Genomic DNA, 16,095 nt, shown 5'->3' on the forward strand with positions numbered 1-16,095 from the left:
AAAAATCCCCCGACCACAACGGGAATCGAAATCGAACACCCGGCATAATAATGTGAGACGCTAACCACTCGGCCACGGGAGCACCCAAACGAATACACTGTTCCCGAATTTTATTGCTCGTTTGTTTCAAAAAAGCCAATGCGCATTTTTGCCCGCACTACTCTACACCTCGCATTTATTTTTAAATATTGATTCTGAAGCAACCATGCATCTCCACAGGGGGTATGTAACTGGAATTAGAACAACGGAAACGGCGAAACAAAGGAATTTTATTGTTATAAGTACATCCCACATACAAACAAACAATAACTTCCTGGACAAGGTTTGGAAAAAAATCGGAACTATTGAAAAAGATCTGTTTTTCCTGGAAGAGCTAATCATAACTTCGTTTGTCAATTATTCTGCAAGAAGAAAAAAAACATTTTGAGACGCTTTCGAATGACTCGATTTAACATCTGACCAGTTTTCCAGGAATCAACGTGTTTGTCTTCCTTAAAACTACTAAATATTAGTAAACAATAGGAAGACATGTTCTTTTGAGAGTGAGAGAGAGAGAGCTAACACGTCACAATGTTTTTTTCTTTTACCAACTTTTTCATGTTATGTTTCAATCCATTCTCTTCACAATAAAAAATATTATCTAGATAGGCGAACAGAGCGTCTTGCAATAATGTATTTCATAGACGGTTTGCAACGTAATAACACTGGAACAACAACCACAGGTATGATTTGAGATTACTTCAAGAGAATAAAACGCCCAACGCCTAACCCAAATCTTAAATATTCTCAGGCGAAACAAAACCAAATTCTACCGTTCGGAATAAACATTTGCTAGCAGAAAATACCTTCAGCGCTATGAATAGCCAACAAAACCAGGATAGGTCATAGTAAATGTCGAAATTTAAATTTTCGAATCTGATAAACCTGAAATAACCGAACCGCAAATGGCCTCCCAACCGCAGCTCGACGAGAGAGAGACAACAACGTAGACAACGAAGAAGATTCCGTCGAAAAGCGCAAATGATAAAATGTTTTGCGGTCAAATGTCTTTTGTGTTCGCATCTGTTCAGCACCACAATCCGTGGGAATGAGCTATCTGTCGATCTGCCGTGGGGGAAGAACCCAGGCCAGCCTCTGCTCAACAACGACGACGCCGCCGACTCTAGTTGTCATTCATTTTCTTTTGTTCTTGCGGATACAAACCCACCCGGAGGCTGTTCGTCAGCAGACGCATACCGAATTGGCAACTGTGTTTTTACTTGGGTTACTCGAGCTCGTTACGGCTTGCCGAAGACCCGTCATTTGAGCACAGCGTATTTCGAAACAGTGGCGCCTTCCGATTTTTTTTTCTTCCGCTAAAATGAAACTCGATTGTTTCGGTTGACCGGAGCAACAAGTTTTCGCTTCGAGGGGTTTTTGGAGAAAAAAAACTCCATGTCGGCTCCTTCTTGTGCTTAAAGGCTCATTTTCATGAATTCTCCGATAATGCGTTACACCTCGAATATTAATAGTCTCGTCTGTTGGTTACCAGTACCTTCATTAGCGGTGATTTGTTTGATTGATCATAACTACGAACGAGGCACTCCTCATCCCGAGCCGCACGCTGCACATTTCAAAGCGATAGAAGTCCCTGAAAAATGCCGGAAATATTTTCTCCTCCCCTCGTTTATATCGCACTAATGACCCTTAATACAGAACTGTTGAATACCCTTTCAAAATAACAAGAGAATCCAGCGAAAGTAATTAACGCTAATCGAATTTTCGTTAACCCAAAAAAAAGTCCGCCATCGGCTATCGAACGGAAAGTAGCACTTGGAAACGAATTGATGCAGATGTCGTCATGAAACAGCAATTACAAAAAGGAAAGGGGCTCCATTGTTTTTTTTTTCTAAACCAAATTTAATCACTGCACACATGGTTCGTGTGGGGCTTCCGTCAACCCTCACAAATTCCGGCTTCCAAATAGCATGGCCCTAATCGAATTGTGGTTTCGTCCATAAGGAACCGTCTAGAAGAGAATAAAAGCATCCCATTTATCCGGGCCAGTGAAACTATTGGCGTTGACATTGGTCGGGTGCTGAAAAGTTGTCAATTGCTGTTATCGGCGAAAGCATTTGTGCAACAAACGCAGAACACAGTTGCATCAACGGAAGCGGGAGAAAGTTTTGCACCAGTGCTGCGGAAGGATGAAACTGTAAACTTTGCGGTAAGCGGAAAGAGAACTGTGTGTTTAATTCGATTTGAATATTGGTTTGCACCATGCGTCCCCACCAAAACGAGCACCGAGGCAAAATGAAGATTGGCATAGAAATGTTGATACATTTGCTGCTGCACAAACGACCGGAAGTAAATTATCCGCTGTTAGCCAACAGAGCGTGGAAAATGTAGTAGCTATGAGCCATTCTATTCCTTATAGGCGTACTGACTAACAGTAGTGAATTACGCAGAAAAATTGCATAATTGAAGTAAATTCTCCGCGGACACATTTTTATTTTCGTTAATCGTATGAACAATGCGCATTTTAATAATCATTATCATTATCATAAATTTTAAACCGCCAGTTTAATTTTTCGCTTCATCGTTTTTGCAATATTAGTTATATTCATTGGGCAATTCCTCGCTAAATCAGCCAAAAAACGGTATACGACCCTCTCCGAATGTTTTGAATCCTTGTACATATGGTGGAAGCTACCCAAAACCACAATATTCATTATCATATGACCAATTTTAATTACGACTGATGTTTTATAAGAACATATCCAAAATCATTGATCTTTTTTGAAAAAATCTTAACTCTAAATCAAAATGTCTGATTAAAATGTGACGCAGACCAAAGTTGTTGGAAAACCATTGAACTATTACTAGGGTTGATGCACTAGAGAGCTTCATGTCATTAGAAAAAAAGAACACACTGGGGTGGTATAAGAACAATTATGAATGAGTACAATTTTTTCGCAAGCGTAATATTTTTCAAAAAAAGACTACCCCAAGGGCTTCTTTTTGATATGTCGGTTTTCTAAATCTGTTCAGTCTGGGAACAAAGACCGCAAGGTGAACTGTACTTTTCGGGATCCTCCAAGCTCGGAACCTGTCGGTTGAACGGTTGGAGCTCTCGTCGGCTGTTGGTGTTCGGATCCGGGTTCGTGTTCGTGTTCGGGTGTGATCGGAAAGCCTTAAAAAAGGCTGATCTATAAACTCTTTCGTAATTTGAAATGTAGAGGAAAAGATGGCGAAAACTTTATAACTCTTTAATATATTTCTTTCTCCTTCTACACTTCTTCTATATGTGGTTCTGCTGCTGCTGCTGGTTTTTTTCTGCTGCTGCTTGGGCTTTCCTCTTGATGCTGTCGTCGCGGTGGTCGGTAAAACACTGATGATTCTCGGTATCGGTATTGAATTAGAGAGACTTTAAACTCTGAGAGTTCATCCGTCTCTATGATTCTCGGGCAACGCTCCTCGCTTTTATAGCGAGCGCGAATTGCGTTGTTGTTTTTTCTTTGCTTCGTTGGTAGTTTCTGGGAAGCGTGGCAAATGATATTGATTTTTCTTCCGTGGGAACGGTACATACTCCCCCGGGCGAGATGATCAGATTCCACGTTTCTCCAGCTCGAGTAGGTGTTGGTTCTCTTCGATTGGTAGCACGGATAATTTTGATACTGAACGTCGATAAGTTTTTCCATCACAAAGAATATCTACGACACGAACCAGGTTGTCCGCACCTGCAAATACGTTTGTCACACGAGCAAGTTTCCATTGCAGCGCTGGACTGTTCCTTTCGTGTAATAGAACAATCATAGCAGGTTTCACGTTGTCGATGGTGTTCCAATTTTTTTTGCGGGGCTGAAGAGTGGCTAAATAATCTCTGGACCAAGCTGTCCAAAAATGATGACGCATCAGTTGGATGTGTTGCCAACGGCGTAGATGATTGATTTTCACATTCTCACTAAATGTTGGTTCCGGCACTGCAATGAGAGGAAGACCAATGAGAAAATGGCCTGGAGTAATCACTTCTGGGTCGGTCGGATCGTTCGATATAGCAAATAGCGGGCGAGAATTAAGCATAGCTTCGATCTCACACAGGATTGTAGACATCTCTTCGAAAGTCAAAGTCACATTGCCAATAACTCGTTTTAAATGGGTTTTGGTGCTCTTTACGGCCGTTTCCCATAAGCCACCAAATTCGGGTGCATCCGGAGGAATAAAATACCATTCCATTTCCTTTGAATGACAAAACTCTTTCAGACGATCGATTCCTTGTTGATTTTGGAAAACTTTGTATAATTGTTGAAGCTCGCGGCTTGCTCCAATAAAATTAGTTCCGTTGTCGGAGTGTATTTCAGCAACCATCCCTCTCCGACTGATAAAACGTTGTAGTGCTGCGATGAAAGCACCCGTCGTCATATTTGAAACCAATTCTATGTGCACAGCTTTTGTTGCCATGCAAACAAAAACTGCGATATATGCTTTTATTATCTTTGGTCGATGTGAGCCTTGCTTGACATTGATGGGCCCGGCGTAATCCACACCAGTAATGGAAAATGGGGGAGACGGTGTGACTCGTTGTCTAGGTAACTCACCCATTAGCTGTGAGACTCCAATTGGCTTTGTTCGGAAGCACTTTATGCAGGACCGGATGACTTGTCGCACAGTTGATCGGGCATTCAATAACCAAAAGCGTTGTCTGATTGCTGATATCAATCCAGCTATACCTACATGGAGTAACTCCTGATGCATAGTCCATATAAGCAGTTTCGTAACCGAACCTGTGTTGGGTAAGATAATCTGATGCTTTGATATTTGAGGAAGCTTGGAATGCTTTAGTCTTCCACCGACTCGTAGCACTCCTTCGATGTAAAAAGGGTTGAGAGAACTTAAGCGTTTGCATTGTTGCTGCGACTCCAAACGATGAATTTCGTCGGCTAGTTCCACTTGCTGGATCACACGTACTATCACCAGCATAGACTGTCGAAGTTCTTTGACGGTTAAATGTGTAGATAGAATCCGTTCGCCGTTTCTGCGTGCGTTATGCTTGAACCGTAACATCCAAGCAATAACTCGTTGAAGTTTCCTAAAACAGCTGTATTTTCTGAAAACCGGCAGCTGCTGTTCGATTATTGCGGCAGATACTACAGGGCAGATGGATTTTAACTCTGGTAAGTCGTCGTCAGAAATCTCCAATGTGGCCTCAGCTTCGTTGATGGGTTGGGCTAGAAATTGGGGACCGTTCCACCATAACTCGTTCTTCATTAGCATAATTGGTGCCTGGCCTCGCGAAACAACATCAGCAGGGTTTTCTTCTGAACGAACGTAACTCCACTTAAATTCATCCGTGTTATTGAGGATTTCAGCAACTCTATTCCGTACGAAAATCTCTAGACGATCGGGATGTTTTCTCAACCACACCAGGACAATTTGGCTGTCGGACCATAGGATAACGCGCTTAATGTCAATGTCTAGTACGGCAATTACCTTTTAAACGAGGCGACTTAGCAACAGAGCGGCGCATAATTCCTTGCGTGGAATTGTCAGAGCGTGGAGCGGTGCAACTTTCGATTTACTGCATAATAATCGTGATTTAGCTAAACCCCCAGGATACAAACTTCGGATGTATAGGCAAGCTCCAGCGTTGGAAGCATCGGCAAATCCGTGAATTTCGTAACAGGCTGCTTCGGAGAAGGTCACTTGGCGAGGAATTTTCATCTCCATCAGTTGAGGTAATGCTTGTCTCAGCTCGTTCCATCTTTCACTCATTTCATCATTGATCGGTTCGTCCCAGTCCAAATTCTGCTGCCAAAGTTGCTGGACTAGTAGTTTGGCTTGAACTATCGTCGGTGAAAACAAGCCTAAAGGATCGAACAGCTTGGCCACCTCAGAATATATTTTTCGTTTTGTAGCAGGTGGACGGAAATCGGATGTCAGTTTACCAGCAAGGAGAAACCTGAGACGAGACATGACAATAGGGGGCCGATTCCGGACCACTTCTTCTGTCAAACTCGGACCACTTGCAACTCGGCTTCTGATTGGTTGATGAGGAAAACAATTGACAAAGATAAATATACAAAAATGGGATTTCCAACATTTTCACAGTGTTGCCAAATATATTCAAAATTGAATAATAGTTGCATTCACATTTCATTTTAGCGAAAATTTCTATTATGGATTCTTTGTATATTTTCGTTTCTGTTACGTCCGGTGCTCAGTTCCTGAAGAGAGGGAAGCATTGCATCGGAATTTCCACCCTACATCTTTTTGTGATTGCCATCTAGCTTAGCATAATAGCAGCGGCCTAGCAGAGAAGAACATTCAATTATTTTCCAACAGTAAAGCAGTTAGCAATAAAATTAGGATCAAATAACAAATAACAACCAAGGCAGCAGGAAAAATTTTAAAAACATGTTGGAACCTGAACAAAGCATACATACCTACAAAAAAAAACTTGAATAAACGCTATGTTATATTTTGGGAATGTATTATTTCATCAATATTTCAGTACTGTTAGTGTTTGAACGATATCATAGTTGAATTATAAAGCCTTATTCCTGTATACACTTCACGGCGAAAACGAAATGAAGTGTATCCGCGATGACAACGATACGGTGCCGACATCTGGATACGAAATTAGTTTTTAACAAGTCTAACTACTCAGTCCGAAGTAAAAGTGTCTTCGGACTGAGTAGTTGCTAAAATCTGAATGAAAATTTTTACTTGGCGTTATTTATTTACTTGAAGCACGTCTTTCTTACCCTAACTTCACCTATTTCCTACACACTTTCCGATATTCTCACTAAAACTTATCATTATAATATAAAATTATGTTCAAATACAATTTTTGTACGAGATTATTTTACCAAATGAAGAAAGCAAAGTTTTCCATTTACATTCACATTCACACTAATTTGATACGGAAAATTTAATTTTTATTCATAATTTCTATTTGAAAAGGGTTCATTCTACCTGAAAACGCATAATTTTCTTTAACTCGTGAAACGAAATTTAATGACGCGTCGTTCATTTCGATTTCATCGTGAAGTGTAAACGGTAAGGCCCATAATCTCTTGATAAATAAAATGTACTATGAATTTAATTCATGTATTTCAACATATACTCCTATTATCAAATCAACGTTTTCTAGTTTTCTATATCTCATCACATTTATTTTTTTGCATACCAAAATAACAGGAAAGTACTTATTGTTTGAAATATGCGACATTCAGTTGAAGAATTAACACAAAAAAAGCAGCTCAGAAAATACATGATACGAAGAACACATGTTTTTCATTGGAAAATAATCTTCCGAAGTTTTATAACATTTGGCAACCTTCACATCTCGCTTTCCTGTTATCTAGCACTTGGTCGACGAAAATGCAGAAAGAAGAGTAAGAAGCCAGTTGTCACGTCTTGTCTTAGGGAGAAACTCGTCAGAAGTTGGCTCCCATAGTAGGCCGAGAATTTTGATTGCATTGTTTACCCTTCGTTCTTCGATGGGCTTCGGTGTTTCTTGCTCTCCCAACGGTATTTGTCCCAACATTATTGACGAGTTTGAGCACCATTTGTGAATCGGAAATCCAGCAGTTTCCAGCATCGCCTTCAACTGGTGAAATGCATCGATGGCTCCTTCAATTGTTTCGGATCCGGAAAGCAGATCATCTACGTATGTGTCCTTTAGTATGATATCAGCAGCGACAGGAAATTTCTCGCGTTCGTCTCGCGCCAGCTGGACCAAACTCCTAGTTACTTGGAATGGCGCGGATGCGGTGCCATAGGTTATAGTTGTTAATTCCAGAACTTGAAGGCAGTCAGTTGAGTTCTCGCGCCAAAATATCCGTTGGTAGCGGGCATCGTCGGGATGCACTTGAATCTGTCGATACATTTTTGATATATCTGCGGTGAATACGTACCGATGTTTCCGGAACCGCAACATTATTGCGAACAACTCGTTCTGGACGACCGGTCCGACTAGGAGTGCATCGTTGAGAGACACGCTTGTTGGTGATGGTTTGGCACTGGCATCAAAAACAACTCTACATTTGGTACTAGAGCTATCGGGTCGGAGTACTGCATGATGAGGCATATAGTAGGACTTCAGCAACGGGTTGTCCTTTGATTCGTCCACTTGTCGACAATGATTGAGTAGTCGATATTCGCGAATAAAATCCACATACTGCATCTTCAGTTCTGGGTTTCGAAGAAATCGGTTCTCTAGCATGAAAAATCGCTTTAATGCCAAAGCTCGGCAACTGTCCAGTTCGGCTGCATTTTCTTTGAGCGGAAGTCTCACTACAAACCTTCCGCTAGCGTCACGGGAATGTGTGGATACGAAATGTTCTTCGCAGCGTTGTTCTTCGGATGAAAATGTAGTAGTATCTGCTAATTCTTCGACCTGCCAAAATTTCTGCATCGATTCCTCAATCGATTCGACTGATGCCACTTGCGAATATAGGGTATTTACGCTGCTGTTCACAGTTCCTGTGACCAGCCATCCCAGATGCGAGTCTCGTAAATCGGGGATGTGTTCTTCATTAGTGATGTGATCAGGCTTCAACAGATTGAAAAAAGCTCCATTCCTATAAGCATGTCGATTTGTTCAGGTTTGAAGAAGTTCGGATCTGCAAGCATGATGTTAGTCGGAATGTTCCATTCTTCGACGTTTATCAATACAGATGGGATTTTTCCGGTTATTTCCGGCGTCACTAAGCATTCCAGTCTGGCGCGGTATTCGCTGCATCTCGATTGTAAATCTACTTCCACTTTATCTCGTGCGATGGTTCTGAGGTTATTAATTCCAGCGATCTGTACACTGGCTCGTTGTTTCGGAATGCCAAGTATGTTGGCCATTAGTTCGGTCAGGAAATTGACCTGAGACCCACTATCAAGCAAGACACGGCATTGATGCGGTTGTTTATGTTTGTCCATAACCAGAACGACAGCGGTGAGAAGCAATACTGTTTTCGTTGTTCTGGCGTGGTTGCAGGAACAAGTGCTGAGCACGTTTGTTTCATTTGACTGCTTCGTTGTTAAATCTTCGTCGACAAGAGTTATCTTCGATGTGCAAGTTTCACTTTTAGAGTTGTAATTCACGTTCGACGTTACTTCGTCTTCGTGCAGCTGTGTATGATGACGTCTCTGGCATTTGCGACAGCTCCTTGGTGATGGACACTCCTTGGATCTGTGACCTTTCCGCAGGCAGTTGAAACACACGCCCGCAGAACGAACCTTTTCGATCTTATCCGATGCGGACATGGCGTTAAGTTTGTTGCACTGGAAGTTGCGATGCTGTTCACTACAAAAATCGCACTTGTCGGTAGGTGGCTTTTGAATTGACGTAGCTGCATAGGATCGATGACTCACTCCCTTAGTGGTAGTTATTGGCTTCTTCGAATACGAAGGATAATGAGCATTTTCGCACCTTTCTAACACTTGGCACTGGGATTTCAGGAAACTAATTGTTAAGTTGTAGTTCGGAAATTCCCCCGGCTTCATCGTCTGTTCCCACTGCTTGCGGGTGGCTTTGTCCAATGCTGACGTCAGGAGATAAATAACCATTAGTTCCGATACACCGATCAATTCTTGCTTCAAATATTCGAGACTCTCGAAATGGTTATTGCATTTGTCTAGTAGGTGTCGAAGTTCTGTATGGGATTCGGTTTCCATTTTCGGCAGTGTTAAAAGACCGCGAATGTGCGTCTCCACTATAATACGTTTGTTTTCATAACGCTCGGTCAATATTCTCCAAGCGTGCTCGTAATTGGCCTCGTTAATGGTTTTTGCGTCCAACACCCCTGCAGCATTATCGGTGAGGGCCTTATCCAGATGGTATAGCTTGATCGCGTCCGAATCTCGCGATTGAGCCATGACGTCCTGGAACATGGCCTTGAACTTTGGCCACTTCGCGTAGTCACCATCGAAAGTCGGGATAGGTGCTTTCAATGGCTGTTGATGGACAATCACTTGCGGGCTTGATGGCAATGGAACTTGTGGCTTCTCCATTCGTATGAGGAGTGACTCGACTATGGCAGACGTCTCATTGAACAGTTCCTCGAATAAAATATACTCCTCTTCCTGCCCATTCATTTCGTTTTCGGGAACGGCTGCAATAATCTGACTGTGAAACCCCGAAAATTCATCGTATGCAGACTGCAGTTTCTTTGAAAACACTTTTAACTGCGCCAGCGTCACAGGTGCCTCTTCATTTTCAACGGCATCGTGCATACGGGATACCTGCATTATTTGATTCCGCTGCCGGAATAGAGGAACCAATTTTTCCATGGCTTTGCTATCACTCACTGTTGAATCGTCTTCAAACCCTTTAAATCCTTTCGATTCTTCACTACTTTTGTCCATTTGTTGACCACCCTTTGTGGGTGTACGACTCATCGGCATTTTTAATTTTCACTAAATTCTTCCGAGAAGCTTTGTTTTTCACCCAGCTTCTATCGCGCACTGTTCTGTTTCTTTTTTTCGGTAATTTCTCCACACGTCCTCGGGAAATGTACTCGGAAGATCCAAATCCGGTTCGTTAAGACCAATGTTCAGTCTGGGAACAAAGACCGCAAGGTGGACTGTACTTTTCGGGATCCTCCAAGCTCGGAACCTGTCGGTTGAACGGTTGGAGCTCTCGTCGGCTGTTGGTGTTCGGATCCGGGTTCGTGTTCGTGTTCGGGTGTGATCGGAAAGCCTTAAAAAAGGCTGATCTATAAACTCTTCCGTAATTTGAAATGTAGAGGAAAATATGGCGAAAACTTTATAACTCTTTAATATATTTCTTTCTCCTTCTACACTTCTTCTATATGTGGTTCTGCTGCTGCTTTTTGTTCTTCTGCTGCTGCTGGTTTTTTTCTGCTGCTGCTTGGGCTTTCCTCTTGATGTTGTCGTCGCGGTGGTCGGTAAAACACTGATGATTCTCGGGCAGCGCTCCTCGCTTTTATAGCGATCGCGAATTGCGTTGTTGTTTTTTCTATGCTTCGTTGGTAGTTTCTGGGAAGCGTGGCAAATGATATTGATTTTTCTTCCGTGGGAACGGAACAAAATCGGTCCAATAGTTTGAAAAAGTCATTTTTGGGAAAAAGGCGAAACATTATTTTTCAAACCATCGGTTAACTTTGAAAAATCATAACCCAAGAACGACAAAAATTACATATCTGATTTTCGGATATGTTATGTAAAAAAAGCGCAGCTTTTAAGAATAAAATAGCGCCCTCTAGTCCAAAGCCATGTAAACAATAAAAACAAAATACAGTCAATCCTCCTATAACGCGTTAAGTGCGTACCGCGTTATATGGAAACCGCGCCATAAGAAACTCGGATTTTGCATACAAACCAGGCTAATTCGTTGCGCGTTGAATGGAAACCATCTACCGTGTTGTATGGAAACCGCGCTATAAAAAACTCTGAATGAGTACAAATCACATCATTCGTACCGCGTAGTATGGAGACCAATAAGAGATCAAAAAAGGAAATGATAAAACATAAAACAAAAAGTAGATGGGTCTGAGCCTAGGGTCACGGCCGGAAGTTTGACGCAGGACTCTAATTGTTCAGTACAGTTGTTTTTTCAAATGTAATTCATTGCATTGTTCATTAATCTATTAGTTTGATTCTTTTGAAACTCTAAATAGTAGCCCTGAAAAGTAGCTTTTTCGGTGGAATAATGTTCGTTTGCAGACTCACAATCAAGTTCTTAATATATCATAGATGGAATTGAGTCATTGAGAATTATGAATATGAGTCATGAAGATTAATATTTCATTTCATTTCATTTTTGTGATGCGATGTAATGCCGATCTCAATGGGTCCTCGCATGATAATCGCTGCCATCCTCCTAGTATTAATATCATTTTTCGCCCATATTGCCGCAGCCCGGAAGACACTCGCTAATGGTGTCCATCACCCCGTCATATACAGAAGTCATTCCCTAACTGGACTATCTTCAACTGGACTTATCTATAACAGGGCGTACGTTGACTGAGATGCAAAGCAGTTATGTATCAATAATAGATGTTATCTTCAATTCGAAGTATTGCTTTTGCTGTTTTGCCGCCCAGTTAGCGAGTAAAATTCGATAAGTGTATTGATTTTTCGGCCCAATTAACGAACCCCTTTTTTATTATAATGTATACTTGTTTAATTATTTCCACTGTTGATGTCTCAGGCGAAAAAATTGCTGGATAAATTTGCTATCAAATGGTATATATTATAACACGAAAGATTCTGCGTAATATGCATTTGAAAACTCTTAATAAACGTTAAATTTTTCGTAAAGTGACCCTCCTATATAGAAATCAAAGACGTAGTTCTACGTCAAAACTAAACTAAAAATTTTCATCTAAAATTTCAAAACTGCATTCGCGTGTTCTTCTCTGATAAAAACGTTGATGATGCTGAAGTTAAAGAAGTGGCTTCGCATACTCAATCTGCATTTCTGTAACCATTTTTAAAGTATTCCGATTTTTTGAAAACAAAACAAAATACGCTTGTGCACATTTGTGAAATCGACAACAATTCATGTTGCAAACGTTTATCTTCGAATAAAATACTAGTAGCAGCTGAATACTACTTAAATAATGAGAGAGTGCAGAATTCATTCAAACTCTTGTGATCATCCTTTCTCTTTAACATTTCAGATAAACCCTCTTCCTCTTTAATTTTGCAGCACATCTTGACTTGCGAATCATATCCTCTAAGCCGGAGCTTGCCTGAAACCGATGTCGTAAACGGCTAAGAAATTATCTTGAATGTTTATATAAACATATTCAGTTAAAATGACTTCGAAAACAATCGTAGCTTTCATTCGTCCATATCGTTCTATCAAGGAAATTATTAAAAACCACCATATAAATATTGGTCTCACTCTCAGTCTTAGCTAGCTAGCGAGCAGATAACATTCTTTCTAAATGTTAATTTCAAATGCAACGGTTTTGCTTGATATAATAGAATACACGAACTACATGAACATGAACTGAACAGTGTTCCTGAAGGGAAGCGAAACATTCCGTCGCAAGCCCCATCCCTGCGCGATTTTTCTGCCAGCCAGTTTCGCTGTGGAATTGCAAGTTAAAGCGTTTAGAGACTAGAAACTAAAGAGTTATTCCAAAAATGTCGAAGTATTCCAAAGTGATATCCGGAATAATAAAACACGGATTGATTTTTATTTTTTATTTTTTTGTGTTTCAGGGCCTGTTCGATGCCCGGAGAAGATACCTGCAACACCTGTAAGTAAGCTTTCCCCGCACATCGAATACAATCCCTTGTTCATCGAAATCGATAAACATGTCAAATGACAAGTCTGACGGAGGCCATATTAAACGTCATGGAGACCATAACGCTTCCGTTGAACTAGGATATAAAGGCCTTCGAGACGACGCATCGATCTTCTTTACCTCTCTGACGGCTGAAGAACGTCAGCCTTTAATTTTTTTGGAATAAATTTTAATAAAGTGAATTAGAAAAGTTAATGAAGTGAAATTACTTACCACAACGTTACCGCGTAGTGCTATTATCTCCAACAATTGTCGCCTTGGTATCCGCCGAAAGCTGAAAGTAGGGTTACTTACCTGGCTTCGCTGTTACCGCTTCGTTGTTCCCGCTTCGCTGCTCCCGCTCTGCTATCGCTAGGGCCAATTGATGATTGATTCCGATTGGTCATATTTTTTTGCGAATACATGCGTTGTTTTCGAGTTAAAAGTGACGTCGAAGTGCACAATGAAAGCCGTGGGTGAAAAAGTAATTTCCAGCGATGAGAACTGCATTCTTCGATTGAAAACTGAGGATGAAAATTCGTTCCCCTGTGGATGCGATGGTCTCCACCGCCATCACACAACCTATTCAGTTTGGATTTTCTGTTGCCGTTCTGCGAATGCGGCAGCCTAGTATAAATTGTATATTATTTCTTTGAGAATGATGTTTTTGTGATTTTGCTAAGATATACTGAAAAACTACTTGCATATTCAATGAATTCAGTATTTCAGTGTCGCTTTAAACACCGGGAAATGAACAGTATGTGTTAAGCCTAATGCTGAAAGTTTATTTGAATATTGTTTTGCTTCTCTGTTTTATAAAGGCTTGCTCAGTGGAAATGTTTGCGTGGGAACAATCCATCCGACCCGTCATGTTCCCGATTTTGCGCCTCCCTATAAATAAATGTTCCGTTCGATGATCTGACTGATCATCAGTTTAGAACAATTTAAGACATAATTTGTGGATAGCTGTAGCGAGCGATGTGCAATATTTTGAATGATTAATTTGTAACCAGTTTTTCATAACAAAGTTGTATTCTCATATAACGGAAGTCAAGTCGAGTAGAAAGTAACAGGTGATTGTTTTGCTGTTAGGTTTTTCAGTACACTTTTTTTGACAGAAATTTCAAAAATATATTTTTTCTCTAAATTGAAAACCAACCAACCCGTTTCAAAAATCACCCTCCATATAGAGAGGCGGATGAAGTTAACTTTCAAACAACAAGAAAACAAAAACAAAAGTATATCTCAAATGAATGATTGTCAAAACTTGTCCTGTCTCTGTAAAAGTTAACACAACCAGCTAAAATTTTCCGAGCAATAAAAAGGGCGCCTGACAAGTAGAAACTCGCCTCGAACATTTTATCAACTATTACCTCGAACGGAAACGCTCCCATCCCCCGGCCTTCCGGCCAGGTTAGCCCGGTCATAAGTTCAAATCATTATCACCAATACTCACCCTTGCAATATCCTTCCTAGTGCAGCAAAAGTTGATGAAGTTCACGTTGACAAAGTCTACCCCGTAGCACACGGTGACGGTCTTCTCCTCGAGCGTATCCAGTGAACCCATCGTGACGAGCTGTCGCAACTTCATGTCCTGGTGGGATAGAAGGAAGGGAAGATTGATAATAAAACAGAGGAACGGAAAAAGATCATCATCATAGGCACGTAAAACAACAGAGCGTTTATTTGCGACGGAACATCACATCGAATCGATGCTGCTTTTTCGATTTTTCATTGTAAAATGAAACCATTCAATGAATATGACAATTTCGCGTTTTGAATGCTTCGCTGATGATGATTATTATAACCCCAAAAACCACGCCGTCATCCCGCCATCGTTCGACTCGCTTTGATCAACTTTGGGGAGAGTTGAAACCTTGTCATCACCAGATTGAAATCACGGATCGACGGGAAGATTGATGGTAAGGATTTTTCTTCGTGTTGATAATAATCTTCCCCCAAACGAATGGGATCAAATCTGACGATAAAGTACCATATCATACACTTAATGTTTTGCATTACCGCATTTGGCAAGGGGCGAATGAATAGAGGGGGGGAAGTATTAACGGTGGTCTATTCCTTCAGGTATACAAATGTTCGACGAAAAATAATGCCAAAGTGCGAGGGAACGATTTATCGCGCCTTCGCGCATAATCGACGGGGAGCGAAAGAAATCGGGAATTGTTCACCATAATTTATGGCTACATAACAAATGATTCCCTCAAGGGAAACTTGTAACGCTGATGATAATCATTTATGAAACACATTCTCTCACGATTTGGGTTGGGGTGTGAAATAGTTTTCGATGATGAATATCGCGCAATAGTGTGGTAATCAAGGTTTTAGAATTACGACTTTTGATTGTTGTTTGTGATAAAAATAAATATAATAATTATTACGGGTAATAATGGGTAATAAATTCCGTATCATGTTGAGAAAATAACAGGTAATATGGATAAGCTTACAGCGACACGCACATAAACCAACAGCACTTGAGAGGAATTAGGGAGAAACCGAATTACAAATCAATTAAACAAGCTGTCAGCACTTTCACGAGGGATTTTTGAAGGATAATCTCCAAATATATCCGAGCAGTGAGAGCAGGCGAAGATAAGTGCTCGATCCACCCAATGAAAAAAAAACAAACAAACATCATTCTTTTCGGAAGCCCTGCACGAATCTCGACGAAGGCCAGCGATGAAGCCATCACAGAAATCGCTGCACAACATAAAATTAATTATTGCAAAGAGTCTGGAAAAGCAATCACGCCAGCATGCCACGTGTACGTAAGCTTATCAGAAAGACTTTTGTGTTTCCTTTTCAGATCCCGTTTTTTCAGTAAATGCCCCCGGAGCAGATA

At 40.9% G+C, this 16,095-nt stretch overlaps 1 protein-coding gene across 2 annotated transcripts in view; it reads right to left on the bottom strand.

Annotated features, from left to right (window-relative positions):
* LOC129777142 (1-phosphatidylinositol 4,5-bisphosphate phosphodiesterase classes I and II) overlaps positions 1–16,095 on the bottom strand; it is a 339,666-nt gene that overhangs the window by 131,282 nt on the left and 192,289 nt on the right. For both annotated transcript variants that reach the window (XM_055783222.1, XM_055783221.1), the window contains exon 4: positions 14,692–14,829. In XM_055783222.1, coding sequence (XP_055639197.1) covers positions 14,692–14,829 — 138 coding nt within the window. The remainder of the gene's footprint in view (positions 1–14,691; positions 14,830–16,095) is intronic.

Source organism: Toxorhynchites rutilus, chromosome 3 (genome assembly GCF_029784135.1).
Source record: "Toxorhynchites rutilus septentrionalis strain SRP chromosome 3, ASM2978413v1, whole genome shotgun sequence".
NCBI classification, from domain to species: Eukaryota; Metazoa; Arthropoda; class Insecta; order Diptera; family Culicidae; genus Toxorhynchites; species Toxorhynchites rutilus.